The sequence below is a fragment of the Schistocerca serialis genome, chromosome 5, assembly GCF_023864345.2.
Source record: "Schistocerca serialis cubense isolate TAMUIC-IGC-003099 chromosome 5, iqSchSeri2.2, whole genome shotgun sequence".
NCBI lineage: Eukaryota > Metazoa > Arthropoda > Insecta > Orthoptera > Acrididae > Schistocerca > Schistocerca serialis.
The window spans coordinates 121,085,720-121,101,894 of record NC_064642.1 but is presented as its reverse complement, the minus strand read 5'-3'; the positions used below and the strand labels follow the sequence as shown (position 1 = coordinate 121,101,894).

Sequence of the window (16,175 nt, the reverse complement as noted above, 5' to 3'; positions counted from 1 at the left end):
CTCAGGACAATGTATCACTATCTCTGAAAAATAATCCTGTATTCGTATTCACAAAAAGTCCAACGTGTGCGTCTGATTCTCGGAAACGTCTGTGCAAACATTCTGGCCTCTCTGAAGAAGCTTATGGTGTTCTCTGGTGATAACTTTGTTTCTCTGGAACAACATTCGAGCTTCTCAAGAAATTATGTCGAATTACTGCACCTTCTGAAGAGTATTTCACGTCTGTTAAATAATTATGAATATCTTTTTCTCTAAGTTTTGTGACTCGATTGTCAGAAGTTCCCTCCAGGAAAGTTCAGCTATACGCTCAAATCGTGCAGTGTGCCTCAATGTCGTTTTCAATCAGTCACCTTTTCACGCATCTACTCTTCATCTCAGCGAAATTTTATTTATTACAGTGCAGCCACCTTGTTCTCAGAACTGATTTACTCTCGTCAGTCTTTCCTGTTTTTTTTTTTTTATCAAGTACTTGAAGGTGAACCGACTGTTACGTTCATATTGTAAAAGAATTGTATTTTCTAAATTCAGCTTCCAAGATGGCGTTCTTCTTGTAAAACAATTTGTGTCGAAAGAGCACGTACTTTCCACTTCAGTGATCCGCAAGTATAAAATTTCACAAACTCCGTATCAGGTTGATGTCGGCCTTTCCGTTTTCGTTTTATGTTTATGTTCATTGTATTTTTTATGCGGCTTGAGATATAGTTTACATGGCGCTGGAGAAATCACTACAGAGAAACTAGTATGTACAAGGGAGCTTACTGATGGTGTTGGGTGTAGTAGCGGGGAGGAAGAAAGGGAAAGATATACAGCAGCATAAAACCATCCGAAAGAGTGCCGACCTAACCCAATGGATCGAATGTCTTGTATATCGATGAGAAGATATGAAGGAAACACTTCACACACACACACACACACACACATACACACAGGCTGTTGTAACAACGCATACGTCTCAGTTTTACAAGGCTTCCTATGTTGCAGCACTGGATAACTGTTGATTAAGTTTGAAACCAGAATTCTAAGAACACAGATAAACGTAATTAACGGCAGAAGACATCACACTAATCCGTAAAACGTCGCCTACAACCTTTATAATAGCCTCAATCTGTTATTAAGAAAGTGTCTGTAGGCACGTCACACCTAGCTGAGTTACCAGTTTGCATGGCGGTTTTGTGTTACGTTGCCCCGCTGCTGTACACATTCCCACACCTTTTCTGTGGGATTGAGATCGGATGATTTTACGGGGAGGTAAAGGAGTGATTGCCTGGGAATGTATAGCTCTCTGTTAACATGGCTGTTCTCATCTTGCAAAACGCGAATATCACGGTAACTAAAAATTCAGATGGCTCTGAGCCCTATGGGACTTAATATCTGAGGTCATCAGTCCCATAGACTTTGAACTACTTAAACCTAACTAACCTAAGGACATCACAAACATCCATGCCCGAGGCAGGATTCGAAACTGCGACTGTAGCAGTAGCGCGGTTCCGAACTGAAGCGCCTAGAACCGCTCGGCCACAGCGGCTGGCTCACAGTAACTCATCACGAAGAAGTGAACGAGTAACACTTCGTTAACGGTCGTTTTGAATAAATTCCTGATTCATGTTTATGATGTGGTAAAAATATCACAGAACCACATCAGCCTGAACTCAAGCTTCCACAGACTGCAGGACGAACGTCGAATCTACAATAGGCCGTCGCTGCACCCGACATTTTGCATCATTTGAAAAGAGGTAAAATTGCGACTCCTTCAAGCTAACTGCAGGCAGCTGTTCTCTAGTTTCCCCGCGGTTTGCCCCGTTAAAGACGTGCAGCTTTATGTGTCACCGTGAGGATTGGCATTCTGCGCGGTACCCGCCTCCAGATGTGCATTGCACGCAGCCATTTTTGCGATGTCCACTCGAAAACTGATTGACAGCGATTCCTGTCGACGTAGAAACCAATCATCATTGACTACGCGTGAAACTGGTATCGGTCCCCGTGGATTAGATGATGTTAACTATCACTGTTATTATTGCATTTCACATGACTGCCAGTAATATTGCTACACCAATAAATCTGCCAGGTTCATTCGTGGTGTGGTCATGGGAACGTCCTAACGTGATGTCTACTTTCTGCCAAGTCATCTGCGCTGATTCCATAACACCGGCGGACACATATACACTACTTCAAGTTCGTGACTCACCGGCGGAGTGTCACAGGATCGTCTGGAATCAGTTCCGAAATTACCAGTGTGCTCTTCTAAGGAGGTGATATTACACTATGTGATCAAAAGTATCCGGACACCTGTCTGAAAATGACTTGCAAGTTCGTGGCGCCCTTCCTCAGTAATGGCGGAATCCAGTATGATGTTGGCCCGCCCATAGCCTTGATGACAGCTTCCACTCTCGCAGGCATACATTCAGTCAGGTGCTGGAAGGATTCTTGGGGAATGGCAGCCCATTCTTCACGGAGTGCTGTACTGAGGAGAGGGATCGATGTCGGTTGGTGAGGCCTGGCACGGGGTCGGCGTTCGAAAACATCCCAAAGGTGTTCTGAAGGATTCAGATTAGGACTCTGTGCAGGCCAGTCCATTACAGGGTGAAGCATCCCCAACTCTCTTGTGGTTCCCTTTTTAGGTACTCCACGTCGACGTCTGCTCGTAGATACATATCGTCGGCATGTTTTCCGGGTTTACTTCACGACGTGACAGCGACGACTCTCCGATGAGGTGCGGGCCTTGTGTTTTGCTATTACTGCGAGTCTTGTAAATATCGCTTTTATTTAGAAATTTGCCCGGCTAAAACGCTCCTCTTTTATGATTAAGACAGCCTGCGCCACCTTTCGGAGGGAGTGGGGACGTCAAAGAGTCACAAAAGTTCATATTAAGCAGTCCGTAAAACACGTAAACGTTCACTTCAGTTAGCATGTTAGTTAATGCCTACGCTTTCCGCTAGATGGTGCTGACTTCCTGCTGAATAGCTTTGGTTCCGTAAAACCTTCACTGATTAATACTAGGTAAATGAAATAAGCACAACACTCTTGTATTTCACCTTCACTCTATATTCAAAGATTAAGATGGTGATGGATGATGGTCTAATTAAAAGGTTCCTAGCCTGGAGGAATCTAAATAGTCCGCAAATGCCGATATGCACGCGCTCTACGTTCAGCTTCGGGACTAACGGCACACGACACTTTCAAAATTCCACACGTTAATATCTAAATATCGGTACCTCTGAATTCACTCGTATCAGCAGATAATTTGAGTTTCTGTCGTCTATGTGTCCGTAAAGTTCCAATCTAGCACTAAAGTCCTAAAATCCCCTTAATACTCCGTTCCTACCAACAGTCAGAAATCGTACACTACATCACTTTTAATCTCCGTAATATTCTAATAGTTTATCGTGAATCTTAACACGATAAAGTCCAATCTAATTATTGTCTCGCTGAGTGACACGGGTTCCCCGCCCTTTAACGAAACAATCAAGGAAAAAAAGGCGGCGATAATGACGATCAGGCCTTTTTATAGGTTTTTCATCACAAGAGTTTAACGTCACTGCCTTCTCCATGACGGAGCTTCCGTGGCTTTGCTGTACTTAGACGTTAAACTACTTGCTGATTCTACACTACTTTCCCCTCTAAAAATTCTATTCTTAATTTTAAATTATTCTTTCTATAGCTTCTATCACTGTAAACTGAACCGAGGTGTTACAAGGGGTGATATTGTCGTGTAACCACTCCGTCACAGGCCGTGCATTATGAACAGATGTTCGTTCATGTTGAAAGATGCAATCGCCATTGCCGAATTGCTCTTCAACACTGGGGAGCAAGAAGGTGCTTAAAACATCAATGTAGGCCTGTGCTGTGGGTGGACAGCCCCCTCCATGAAAAACACGACCACAGCATAACATCACTGCCTCCGAATTTTACGTTTGCAGATGACGTTCAAGGGGCATTCGCCGTACCCACACGCTGCCATCGGATCGCCACGTTATGTACCGTGATCCGTCACTCCACACAATGTTTTTTCACTCTTCAATCGTCCAAAGTTTACGCTCCTTACACCAAGCGAGACGTCGTTTGGCATTTACTGGCGTGATGTGTGGCTTATGAGCAGCAGCTCGACCATGAAATCCAAGTTTTCTCACCTCCCGCCAAGGTGTCATAGTACTTGCAGTGCATTCTGATGCAGTTTGGAATTCCTGTATGGTGGTCGGATAAATGTCTACCCTATACACATTACGACCCTCTTCAACTTTCGGCGGTCTCTCTCAGTCAACAGACAAGATTGGCTTGTACGCTTTTGTGCTGTACGTGTTCCTTCGCGTTTACACTTCACTATCACATCGGAAACAGAGGACCTAAGAATGCTTAGGAGTGTGGAAATCTCGCGTACAGACGTATGACACAAGTGGCACCCACCCACCTGATCACGTTCGAAGTACGTGAGTTCCGCGGAGCGCCCCATTCTGCTCCCTCACGATGTCTGATGACTACTCAGGTCGTTGATATGAAGTACCTGGCAGCAGGTGGCAACACAATGCACCAAATATGAAAAATGTATGTCTTTTTGGGATCCCCGAATACTTTTGATCACATAGTGTATTTTGTCCGGCGACTTATAAATTAATCACTGATAGTAGTCGACCTACGAGCAACATAAAACAAGAAAAAGAAATTGCTACGTTAGTTACAGGATCCACGAAAAAAGACAATTAAGCGATATGTCACATTAGGATACGCTTCGTACATTCAGCGTCTGAAGCTACCAGTGAGTGACGTAACGTGCCTAGGTGCGGACAATTCCGGCCCTGGCGGTGCTCCACGCACGGACCTGCGTCTTCAGCTGGGCCTGCTGCGCGCAGCTGGCGCCTGGGCGCCGCATCGTGGGCCGTCCACGTCTGCGTCGTCGCTGCTGTACGACGCCTACTCGGCCGGCGTCATCCTGCTGCTGCTGGCGTTCGTGGGCAGCCAGGTGTCCGCCATGCTGCACTTCTGGGGGGACATCCTCAGCGTCACCACCAACGCCTGCGTCACCTTCACCTACACCATGGCCATCTTCAAGCTGCTTGTCGTCCTCACGATGCGACGGTCTGCGGAACACCTCATCAACGAGCTGAACAGATGCATGCAGGTACAGGCAAAATATATACTTTGTTCTCCTATATCCCCTCTCCACCTCCACAAATTAAGTTCGTCTTAGGGAAAATGCTTAAGGAAATTCGTGCTGTTTCTTAGGGTCCAAAGCTGGATCCACTGTTGCTCTTGATCTATATAAAAAAAGCTTTTAAAAGATTAAAAATATTATTGATACAAGTAGATTAGCTCTGAGAGCCAAAATACTACCCACAGAAACAGCCCAAACTAACTGAAAGAAATATCCCCTAGTACACACATTATGCAGTTTCAGTCAAATAAATATGAGCTACTCTAATCAGAATGGTATTAATACAATACTTGAACACCAAATGAAGACGCACGTGTAAAATATAACTTGGCGGCAAAAAGGATTGAAGGCTAAATCATGTTATCACTTGTTAAGCTTGTGATGGAAGTTAGCCTGACATGTCTCATTTCGACGTGCAGCTTGTTGGCCAAAGTTTTTGATTATTATCTCACGTTTTGCCTTCACGATGGCTTAACATGTACAACATTCATTCACCGCTGCAATTGTAGGCATTAAAAAAACAGAAAAAAACAACCGTAGGTCGAAGTACTCAAGAAGAAAGCCAACATACAACAGATGAAAAAGCGGCCACGAAAGCATCAACCATTTCAACATTTACTGCGTAGAGCTGGAGAAAAAAATGGCATAGCTAATAATTTAAGCAAATGGGTATCAAAATTTTACATGTGCTTCAACACATTAAGCTAAATTTGTCGTCGTCAGATGTTTTGAAAACTGTAACGCAAAAAAGAAAAAAAAAGCAGCTATAAATCTTACCAGACTCCTCTTTCAGTTTGGAAATTCTTACTTTCCTCGAGGTCCAGCCGAAGCTCTATCAGTGTCGAATTTATTGGTCAGTACACTAAACCCAACCAAAGGGCCGTTTGTGAAAGACTGTTCGATTAGTTTGAAACGGATTCACAAGCTTTCTCGTAATCTATGTTCAAATGGCTCTGAGCACTATGGGACTTAACAGCTATGGTCATCAGTCCCCTAGAACTTAGAACTACTTAAACCTAACTAACCTAAGGACATCACACAACACCCAGCCATCACGAGGCAGAGAAAATCCCTGACCCCGCGTAATCTATGTATCCGAGACGAAGCGGTAACTGTATGTTCTTAGTACAGGGTGGAGCACGAATAACCGCCAATTGTCATCTATTGTTTCGAAGCTATTGCGACGAAGTTTTGTATTGTCAGTATTTTTTGTCAGTATTTTTTATTATCTAATTACTACATGTTTATCTATTTATTGTTGTATCTGCTCGTGGTGGACAACAATTCGTGCGTAATTGACGAAACGTCTGTCGCCAGGGCTGTTTTTTCGTTCACCACCCTGTATAACTGATTCAGAAAATTTTGTCAAGTGTCTACTCTGGATTTTGTGAGAAGCAAGAGACTGGTGCCATTCTAAATTAGTTTGTTTCATGTACAGATAGAAAGAATTTTTTAATTCTAGTATACTATCCTTCAATACTGGAAAAGATATGTTAACAATTTTACGCTTAATAACAGAAAAGCTGTGATTCTGTGACTATGTTCCAGGCCAGAAGTGAGTCATCTATCTCTTACATCTGTTCCACTTCTTCGTGCCACCATATCTTTCTGTGCTTTCGTTAAAGATCGCTTTCACTCATACGTTCAGGCAGTGAAAGCTGAAAATCACCGAATCACAAAATATCATGTTTACAGGTTTCACTTTCATTTTTTCCTTTTTTACTAACGAAATCGAGCCAAACCTCACTTTAAATAGTATCATAGACTGCAAAGCATAGAAAATAGCATTTTTCTTTTTATCATCTTCTGACTTGGAATTTCTGTCTTGTTTAAAAATGACATTATCGGGCTGATGACATAATCGGGCTGATGACATAATCGGGCCGACTTTTGTCTTATATTTTCCCACAGATCTATTATTCTAGAACACAGTAACGAGTTTACACGTTTTAGAAAGTAGGACATAATTCACGAACGTTCGGCACTACAAAACATTGCTTTCTTGAATCCACAATATTAAGAAATGTTTCTATAATTTCTAGAATACTCGGAAGAATCCCTGAAAGTTACGGAAGACTTCTAAATATAGTCAGATTTCAGAAGAGTCTAAATCGAAAATTATGTTTCAGCATTTAATCATTCAGGAGGGAAAGAGAGAGCTGCGTGAGGCAACAATTTTCATTCCAATAACAACCACAACAGACATACGCGACACAGTCCACTTGTCAGTAGAGACCGTTTACAATGGACGTCTCGGAACGGAATGTCATACCATCGCACAGTGCATATCGAATGGAGCCATTCAAGCAGATCCCGTCAGCAGACAGCACGGAACGTGGGGTGGCTCAACAGAATGCAAATGTCAAGGTTTCTCTGGAGGAAAGTGCTGACGTTGACATCCGCTGCGGCGGAGCGGCATCTTTGCGAAGTTACCTCACATATGTTATGGTACTGGATTTTGAGCTTTCGTGTCTTGTTAATTTGTATTTTAATTACAGAGTTAATCTTTCAATCTGAAGTGACGTGTATGCCTCTCTGAAACTTTCTGGAAGACTAAAGTTGTGTGCTGGAGTTCGAGTCCTGTTCCGGCGGACAGTTTCAATATACAGGAAGTTAATTGCTTGCATTATTTTCGTGGCATATTGAGAAGATTACATGAGGACCTGGATATTTTTTCTACGAGTATTCTTCCACAAAACAGACCAGATATCTTGAATCAAAAAGTAAGATCACATCAAATAGAAAATAGAAAGCCTACAGTGTGCGAGTTTCTAGATAAATAAATGAAACAATTTTCTTTAAAGAATCTATTTTAACAGTGAAAAAGATTTATTAAAGGAGAAAAAATTATCTGAGGTATATCAGAGAAAGCAATTAAAACACAAAGGATGCAGCGCACAAGCACTACGTGTTGCCCTCTAAATATTATTTCCTGTGTTTGTACGAATATTCTTTCCCGAAAAAAGAAATGTAGGTGTTTTGTAATGTTTGAACGACGCTTTTTCCTATTCATCTCACCGGTGTGGAAAATTTAGCAGACTTTGTCGAGACTATCCATTATCAATTTTGCTTTCGCTTTTTATAAAGTGAGGCATCATTGCTAATTCCTTTACTAACCTCCTCGATGATTTATTTACAGTCATCATCTCTGTGGTTCCGAATATTCTCACTTTTTATGATGGACGGTATTTCGTAACCTCATTGTCACTGTACAGTACTGGGCTGTATGTGATACAGTTTTGTCAAGTCCCATCTTATATGGCCATGCCGGTGTTTGACTGTGACTATTCTTTCTTCTAGCTCTTACGTGTTTGTCTTTGGTTTATTGAAGCACACTACCAATAGCTTCGTGTTAATGAAAAATATCTCTACAGTGTTTGAAGAATGATTTAACATTATTTTACAGTATCCACGTATGTACAATACTTATAAGTAAAGGCTCTTGACATGATACCAACTGTAGATAAAATCCATACCTAGTACAAATATCTATGTATGTATATTTGTATGTTCCATCTCTGCTCCTAACCTAATGAGCTGATTTCAATCAAACGTGGTACACATATCCCTTGCTGTCAGGAGACAGTCGCTATGAGTGCATAAAACCCTTGCCCCTCATAGTTTGGGCGATACAACTCCATAACCAAAGAGATGCGCGAAATACGTCACGTTATGCATTACTTTTAAATTTATTACTTCTGCGATACTAAACCTCTTCACAATAAATTTCGCGGGTGGTATCCACATACGCCACTAAATGCATCTACAAAATTTATATCATTGTATGACACATAGTTAAAGAGATATGACGTAATAAACACTGAGATGCGTGAAAAAATTCAGCATCCATGAATAAAGTTTCAATACATTTATTCGTTACTGCTAAAACGCTCGTACAGTCGAGTCAAGGAAATCCCTATCGCCTAAAAGCACTTTTGACTCGTTTCAACTGCGAAGCACAAACGGCTGAAGGCGGAAACAATAGCCGCCTCTATAGCTATAAAGAGGCATTTCAAAGAGATGTCTACAAAATCGCGTTCTGGCTCCTGTACATAAAACTAGAAATATTGTTTATAATTAAGTTCTGAGTTAAATAAACATACAAGAAAATTTGTATGTTGCATACTATGTCTCTTAATTTGAGTACTATACTTACACATTTGTACAAGATGTCTACTTCTTTGTACGACTGTTTCACAATTTCAAAGCTGGAAATAAAAATTTTTCGATTTAACACTATGAACAATGTTGATTTTTTTTGTCTTCACTCTAATAGAAAATTGCTAAATGAATAACCGGCAGTCCCAGATTTCTCTACTAGTAGAATATGAAAAAAATACTTGGTAGAGAGTAGAGAGCGTAGGCCTGAAAATAAAAGTTTTAGGGGACCACTGATAGTACGTCAAATTTCATAAAAAAACGTTACTGTCTCGTGTTACGTCAAACTGTAGCACTTGTTGGAAGGAGTAGCCTGGATTTCACAAAGTACTGGAGCTAGCGGATTTGTAACGATTAAACTGCAGTAAAATACGAAGAGCTTCTGTAAATTTTGGAAGGTACTAGGAGAGGTACTGGCAGAATTGAAGCTCTGAGGGGAGGTCGTGAGTCGTGCTTGGGTAGCTCAGCTGGTAGAGCACTTGTCCGCGAAAGGCAATGGTCCCGAGTTCGAGTCTCGGTCCGGCACACAGTTTTAATAAACCAGGAAGTTTCAAATCAGCGCACACTCCGCTGCACAGTGAAAACCTCATTCTGAAAATGGGAAGTGTTTACATCTCCTTCTTGTCTCATCTGACAGTTGCATGTAGGGTCATCAACTGAAGACAAATTTGGCATTTAAATAATTGTCTACCCTGCTCACATTTTGTTACGTAATTCAAAATGTTAACGGTTTCGGCGTTCTGCCATCATAGATAATTAGAAGCAGTCTGATACGAGTGCAGAGGTCAATTGCTTAACCCCGCGGTTCCGAGGGTCTTCCAAATTCTTAGATTTATAGCTCCATTGACGTCTGTTTCTGCGGCCTTAGCATTCCTTAGGTTTATAACTCTAGTGAGAGTGGTTCTAAAAGAAATTAACACCAATGGCTTCAGTGATGCTTAGTTCGTGTATCAGTGGGATGATCACCTGAAAGGTAACATTTTCTATTGCGTGTGCCTGCGCCGGATTCATCGTCGTAAAGTTTTCGATGAAACTTAACTGGACGCATAAAAATTAAAATGGGTGGTCCAACCCTCTTTTTTTAAACAACAAAAGAGAAAGAAAAGGTGAACAAAAGAAACAAAGCCGGTCAGGGTGGCCAAGCGGCTAAAGGCGCTACAGTCTGGAACCGCGTGACCGCTACGGTCGCAGGCTCGAATCCTGCCTCGGGCATGGATGTGTGTGATGTCCTGCCCGAGGCAGGATTCGAACTTGCGACCGTAGCAGTCGCGCGGCTCCGGACTGAGCGCCTAGAACCGCTAGACCACCGCGGCCGGCCATACAGCATTGTATGGTAGTGAAACATGGACTGTGAGAAAACCGGAACAGAAGAGAATCGTAGCATTTGAGATGTGGTGCTGTAGACGAATGTTGAAAATTAGGTGGACTGATAAGGTAAGGAATGAGAAGGTTCTATGCAGAATCGGAGAGGAAAGGAATATGTGGAAAACACTGATAAGGAGAAGGGACAGGATGATAGGACATCTGCTAAGACATGAGGGAATGACTTCCATGGTACTAGAGGGAGCTGTAGAGGGCAAAAACTGTAGAGGAAGACAGAGATTGAAATACGTCAAGCAACTCTGAGATGAAGAGGTTAGCACAGGAAAGGAATTCGTGGCGGGCCGCATCAAACCAGTCAGTAAACTGACGAAAAAAAAAAAAAAAAAAAAAAAAAAAAAAAAAAAAAAAAAAAAAAAAAAAAGTTACCCTCACTTTGATGTAATGGCGAAATTCAAATTTTCTCATGCCTGTGCCTGAAGTGTCCCATTCATCTTGCTGTAGCTGTAAACTACAATTATGTTTTAATATTTTTGTATTAGCCTCATCTTCAAATGTCATACATCCACCTCATACGTTTTCCTTAAGCGATAGAGAGCCCTTATTTTCCTAATTTCCAACGTGCGTATTTGTAGAATTATGAACTACGCATCATTTGGGGTTGTACAGTAGGCCGTTAGTCTCAGTAGCACTCCGCACAGCACTTTATAATGAAGCTACCTTTACGAGCTGTAAGCTATGGGCACAAATTCTCGCACCAAACATACAACTGATATGAAGTTTTGGTATGCTCCAGTTGTTTTCATGCAAAATACGTTTTCCTTAAGCGATAGAGAGCCCTTATTTTCCTAATTTCCAACGTGCGTATTTGTAGAATTATGAACTACGCATCATTTGGGGTTGTACAGTAGGCCGTTAGTCTCAGTAGCACTCCGCACAGCACTTTATAATGAAGCTACCTTTACGAGCTGTAAGCTATGGGCACAAATTCTCGCACCAAACATACAACTGATATGAAGTTTTGGTATGCTCCAGTTGTTTTCATGCAAAATCAATACTGCCTATATGCTTTGTTAATAGTTTTGTGCAGCAGGTTTCCGGCCTGCTTCCACTGTATGATGCATGCAATTACTTCTTTCTTAGGGGGCATCTCTAGATATCTCGTTACTACCCTTGTAATTGTTACATCGTTTAATTTTATTTTTCTTGCTAGACTCCATTGCAGCACCAGATATGTAGTTTTTTTGGTGCTAGTGAAAATATGATATTTCGACACCAAAGTTCATGAGGCCAAGTATTGCACTTGCCTTGTACAACGCTTCTCGAATCACCAGTTACGACGAACAACACAGTACCTACACGCTACCAGTTCGCTCCCGTTAGTTCTTCCATGGGCTCCAGCACTACATACAAAAACTCTTGACCACACACTGATCCCTGCAGATAGTCTGTAATGCAGCCGTCGGGATTTACTACTTAAACACCGTGTCCGACTAGGGGCTACGACAGTAAGCATGCTGGGCTTCCAGTGTCGTGTTACAAACAAAATTTTATAAGCTCACGTAGTGAGACTGCTTTACTTTTCTGTACACACTTTTGAAATCGAAATTTTTGGAAAAAAAACAATTTTGTTCGTACGATAACTGAAAGGTTGACGTAGGTATGGTCAATAGTTTAGTATCGTCTAACACTGTATTTAGGTAAGAACAGTTTTAATATCTATGGGAAAATGTTCACGCACGCGTGCACACACACACACACACACACACACACACACACATATATATATATATATTCATACGAATTGTGTTATTCATCTATAGGATTATTCAGCAGTTCACTTAAGTGCGTTTCTGAGGTTTCATGTAACAACCTCCTAGCTATTTCTCTTCCGTCCCACTCTCGAACAGTCCGCGTGAAATACGAACACTTACATATTTACGTGTGACCTCAAATTTTTCTTATTTTATTATGAAGTTTATTTATCTCTACGTAAGTGGGCACCAGCACAGTATTTTCGTACTCTGAGGAGAAAGTTGGTGACTGAAGTTTCATGAAAAGATGCTGCCGTAACTATAATGGCTCTCTCCCCTATTTCGCGGTAATACACAAACGAGCTCCCCTTCTCTGAACTTATTCGACGTCCTCCGTCAATCCCGCCTGATGCGGATCAACACCACATATTAATACCGCAGAAGAGGGCGGACAAGCGTGATGTAAACAATCTCATTAATAGGTCTATTGGATTGTCTTTAGTTTGCTTTCCCTACAACGTTATCTATGTGATCGTTCCAACTTCAGTTATTGGTAAATGTAGACCCTTAGTATTTAGCTTTAGTTTTAGTATTTACAGCCTTTATATTTGTATTATTTATCGTGTAACCGAGGTTTAGCGGATTCCATTTAGTACTCATGTGGATGATTTCACACTTTTCATTATTCAGTTTATTAACTACACAGAAAAGTGACACAGTAAGCAATCTCGAAGATATTGCACAGACAGCAAAATTCTGTAACTTGGCTGAAATGGCTTGAAATGTTATGTAATGTCAGGAAGAATTGGTGAAGCGGAATGAAATAAACTTTAGAGCCAAATAATATGACTGAAGTAAGTTTGTCTTTATGTTTCGATAGAGCAAATAATGTATTTTTATTATGATGGGTAGCAAAAATGATTAAGGCAACTGACAGTCATAATAGTTCAAAGAGAATGTCTTGAGAGCTGCACTTTGCAAACTCTGTTGGTCAACTTATCTTTGTAGACGCATTGTTGACGTGGGTGTCATGACTGTGGTGGCAGACTGTTATCTTTCTCTCAGCATGTCCATGACGATTTTATGTTAAATAATCCATGGCATACATCTTCCTCCGTCATCTCAGTACATCACCACCTTACATATACCAAGCCACAGCTTGTTCTCAGGGCACCGCAACACGGAGCATAGAAGGAAGCGATGTGTGCACCACAAGAGCACGCATCTGTGTTCAAAGCAGGCCTACACTGATATTCACACTACCAGCAGTAGACTGTCAACACTCGACTCTTTCACATGGAGGTATAAAAAGGAGAGCTGACTCTACAAATGTACACTGTATGTTGCTTCGAAGGCGACGCCGCACAGTTAGATGCAACAAAAGAATAGCAGACTCCTGTTTACAAGTGGTTCTTTTTCTTAATTTCTCTAGCGTATGCGTAATAGTTGTTTTAAACAGAAAATGTTACAGTGCTTTACTGAATAACTGAATAACAAAACGTCAGGAAGTCACTATCAGAGGTTTTTATGGCCTTAAATGTATGCGACACATTTTGCTTCGCTAATGTAACAAATATTCGTTGTACATTTCAAATAACCAAGGAGAGAACTAAGTGATGTGGAAAAGCTGTTTTCGAAATCTAAGGTTTTCCTCCACATTGACTGACGAAACTGATATTCGGTCTGTGTCGTCTTCCGGAAAATGGTGAGGACATATATTGCTATGATTAATCGAATGCAACGTTTCTTTATCACAACATTCCTCCAGACAGCTTTTCGAGTCATAAACCAAAGCTCAGCGTTCTGGCCCTGGTGGACCAATCGACCAATCGAGACAGACCGATCGCCATGTCATCTTCTGCAATTATAGAACTAATTCACAAAACCAAGATCGCTTCGATCCTGTTTACTGGATAACCGGTTTCAACACACTAAACCGGTTATCTAGTAAACAGGATCGAAGCGATCTTGGTTTTGTGAATTAGTTCTACAACAGAGTGATCGCCCCACTACGCACTATATGTTCACTGCTCTACAACTGTTGTCAACGGATGCGATGCGGTATGGGATCAGCATTTCATGAATATAAACCACTAACACTCACACTAGTACTTGCACGCAAGTAATTTCCCCGAACCGAGCTACGAGACCCAGTTCTGAGGGGAAGAGAATTTTGTGACGGCAATGCCCGTTCCATGTATGCCGACACCTTTCGAATTTTGTGACGGCAATGCCCGTTCCATGTATGCCGACACCTTTCGCCACGGGCATCTACCGGACACAATGAGACGCCCGCCGCCACTGCATAGGCTGCCGGCAAAAGCCGCCCCTTGTCCCTGCTTTTAAGGATGACCCTTCGGAAAGCATCTCTACAGGAACACGGCGGGAGATGCCTGGTAAAACGTCCGGAGATAAAACGTCCTGAGAAACCCAAATCAAAACATTGGTGACTCGTTGTAGACACCTGCATTAAAAACTCGCATGAGAGAAAAAGCTGTTTGTCTCGGTATTACCTAGCAAAAGTTTAAACTCTGCCCCACAAAAGAAACGACGCCTGTGATAGGCTCCAAAACTGTATTGCATGGAGTAGTAACGAAGTACGAACGCTCTGATTGGCCAGAAAGAAAACGCGTGGCCACCAGCTCTGATAAAGGCAAATTGCGGGCAGAGTAATTGGCTCTTGTCTTGCAGAAATCGTCGAGTGTTTGAGCAAGGTGACTAGCGCCACGCTGAGACGATTGCGAGGGTCATTATGTGAACACTTGTTCATAGGCTCGTCTTAACTCGTAAGAAGTTGAACTGCAAAGTCTCCTAGTACAGGGAATTGCACCGAGCACTGACAGTTAACAACTGTGAGCTACTTAACGGCAACAACGTAGGCGCTATTCCAGCCAAATAGCGTGTACCATGCCAGTTAACTCAGCTAGGGAATAACTAGGAGTCTCGCATTCACTGAAGACGTAGGAAATGGATCTGACACGCGTTTAACTGTCGAGAGAGATTTACAATGGATTCTCAGGTTCACAGCTCTCGCCGACAGCCGCCACTGCCGCCGCCGAATTAAGATAAACATATGCACGTCCGCGCCACGCCAACAAGTGATATTCAGTTGAAACTCAGAACTGCGGTCGTCTCAGTCTCTCCTAATTTTTTAGTACATTCAACCATGACCTGTAGTTAAACATATTCACGATTGGCAGTTCTAACCGAAGCAGAAACGCGAGATGTCCGATCTGACAAATATGAATGATCAGCCACTGTAGAGCTATAAACTGCTTTAAATGTGTGCTTCTTTGTGTTTGCTCTTTACTGACCTCCATTAAATTTAGGGTATTTTCATTCTGCATTTTAGCGTAATTAATATCTCTGGCCCCAATTGTATTTAATTTGTTTGTATTTCTACCGACCCCCTGGCATGGTCATCAACCGTCTTACCATTAAAGAATCTTACAATAGTTAGGAATTTCGCTTCACAGCTGTGAATACCGAGTATCAATATTTTACCATCCTGTAAGTAATTTTGCTAACATTGCTATGCCATGAAGTCATGCTTAGGGTAAAAATAAACCTTAATAACGAAAATCTAAGATTTTCATTCATGCTAATATGTAGTTACTAACTTCTGTTAGCGATAACGTTTCCTTTACAGGGAGTGGAGTGGAACCGACACTCGGGATTTTGACGATCTAATACGCAAGCTGGACAGAATTTTGCATGATATCTCTGAGAAGGATGTCCAGCAGCTCTATAAACAACAAGCCGAGTAAATGCTTGGGTAAGGGCCAGAGGTGGACTAA

At 41.8% G+C, this 16,175-nt stretch overlaps 1 protein-coding gene across 1 annotated transcript in view; it reads left to right on the top strand.

The window, feature by feature from the left end:
• The window catches only part of LOC126481785 (odorant receptor Or2-like), a 93,927-nt gene that overhangs the window by 33,364 nt on the left and 44,388 nt on the right, over positions 1–16,175 (top strand). Inside the window, exon 2 of the mRNA XM_050105741.1 lies at positions 4,736–5,113. Within this exon, the coding sequence (XP_049961698.1) occupies positions 4,736–5,113 (378 nt within the window). The remainder of the gene's footprint in view (positions 1–4,735; positions 5,114–16,175) is intronic.